Below are 2,015 nucleotides of genomic sequence, written 5' to 3'. Positions count from 1 at the left end.
GATGGATTGTGATAAGAGTTGTACAAGCCTCCAATAAAATGATTAAATTTAAAAAATGAAAACTGATTGCATGAATCCTGATTTGCTCTACATGTTCACAACAGTAAAAAATATGTACCACATCAGAAACTTAGGAAAGAAATGCCTCTCAGACAAAATTAACAATTCTGGGAAGACTGCTTCCACAGATATGACAAAAGGCTAATACTAACTAAATGCTGGAAAAGGGAAACTAAGATAATCTGGAATAGCTACCACTACTTAAAATAATTTCTATTATTTTATCCACAACTCCACTCTAGAACACACAAGGCTATTTGTAACCACCAGACCTAAATTACTAATGAAATCAGGTATGTAAAATTTACTAGTTAAATTTAAGTTCTATGTTCTCAATTATTGTTAATGTGATTCAAAAGACTACTTTCTCCTATGAACTTAAATGTAGTGGATAGGGATGATGGCATATTTAATGGCCAATATTAACATAAGTCTTCAAAGACAGGGAAGTAGGTTAACAAGAACCTTTTATGTTCACTATGCTGCTGCTTAACGCTCAACATATCCTTAGTCTTTTAACATATGCAATACACATGTAACCAAGACCAACTAGGGTTATGGAACTAAAATACCCTTTCATTGGAACATTCATCTAAAATATGATTTTCTGGTCTGTGCACGGCAAAGCCACATCGTAGTGTGAATAGGTAGTAGGGAAATGAAGTTGTTCTCCAGTTTTAGATTCAATATTTCTTAAAATGAAAACTCACCCAGGCAGAGAAAATATCCTGGAAATGAAACAACCAGAACACAAGGAAAAGACTGAGACAGTCTCAGTCACTGAACTATTTATCAAACGGAAACCTAATTTGCTCTATAACCTTTTACTGAAAACACAATCAAATATGAGGCACTTCAGAGTGTACAGGAAAATTCCATTATTGTTTCATTCTACTTTTCTACAATTTTTTTTGAGGCACCATATTTTTGTTTTGTTTTTTTTTTCTTTTCCATCATATTTTTTTTAAAAAAATACTCACCAGCAGCTTTTTTGTGACAAGAAATAGCCTCTTCGTATTTCCCTGTAGCTAATAAGCGGTCTGCTCTTCTGCTCTGTTGATGAGCCTGGAAGACAAATATTTCCAAACTCCTCTGAATTTTAAAATAAAACATAAAGAAAACATTGTTTTAAAAAAATAAGCAATGCTATTTATTGCTCTACATCAGTGTATCCACCTACCCCCATCCACTGCCCGACCCTCTTACAGATAGGTCAGTTCTACTTTTTAAAGTTTTCATTATTATTGCCTTTTATTATCAGTATCTTTATAAATCTGATCCTTATCTCTTGGGATTGGACACATTACATAAACTTACAAATTATATATAGAGAGAACTAAAGGCCAAGCTTGTCGCCATCAAGTTGATGCTATTCAGACTCACTGTACAGCACCCCTACAAATTTTCCAGGCCTGTAATCTTCACAAAAGCCGACTTTCTCTTCCAGGAGTTAGTGGGTTCAAACTGTCAACTCATTTTGGGTGGCAGCCAAGTGCTTAGCCACTGCATCCCCCAGGAATGCCTGTAATACATATTTTGTTCTGGCTGCTGTTGTTAGGTGACATCGCAGGAGTTCCTATTCATCGTGCCAACAGAATGAAACACTGCTTAGTCCTTACTTATCTTACAATCACTGCTGTTGTGGAGTCAGTCCTCTCTTGCAGCCAGTTTGTGTCAACCTATCTCTTTGAAGGTATTCCTCTTTGTCCCTGACCCTCTCTAGGTATCTATAGTTGTGAGACAAAAGCCACTGTCCTTGTTTCCAAGACCTATCGTAGCTATACTTCCTCCAAGGGAAACTTGATCATTCTTCTGGCAGTCGGTGGTTCATATAAACATTTCCCCCACTATAGCACCATAATTCAAATGCATCAATTCTTCTTTAGTCTTTCTTGTCTAGCTGTTGCATGCACATTAGGGTGATTAAAAATACCATGGTTTGTGCAGCTGTGTCA

The 2,015-nt window shown here is 36.2% G+C and overlaps 1 protein-coding gene across 2 annotated transcripts in view; it reads right to left on the bottom strand.

The window, feature by feature from the left end:
- NRBF2 (nuclear receptor binding factor 2) overlaps positions 1 to 2,015 on the bottom strand; it is a 27,240-nt gene that overhangs the window by 11,015 nt on the left and 14,210 nt on the right. The window contains exon 2 of one of the 2 annotated variants that reach the window (XM_004701116.2): positions 1,041 to 1,125. The exons of the other annotated variant lie outside the window; for it this stretch is intronic. Coding sequence (XP_004701173.1) covers positions 1,041 to 1,125 — 85 coding nt within the window. The remainder of the gene's footprint in view (positions 1 to 1,040; positions 1,126 to 2,015) is intronic. 2 annotated transcript variants of the gene reach the window in all.

The sequence above is a fragment of the Echinops telfairi genome, unplaced genomic scaffold, assembly GCF_000313985.2.
Source record: "Echinops telfairi isolate 266 unplaced genomic scaffold, ASM31398v2 ScPeMD7_70;HRSCAF=299, whole genome shotgun sequence".
In the NCBI taxonomy this organism is placed as follows: domain Eukaryota; kingdom Metazoa; phylum Chordata; class Mammalia; order Afrosoricida; family Tenrecidae; genus Echinops; species Echinops telfairi.
The sequence above is the reverse complement of the archived record's forward strand: the minus strand, read 5'-3'. Positions and strand labels throughout refer to the sequence as shown.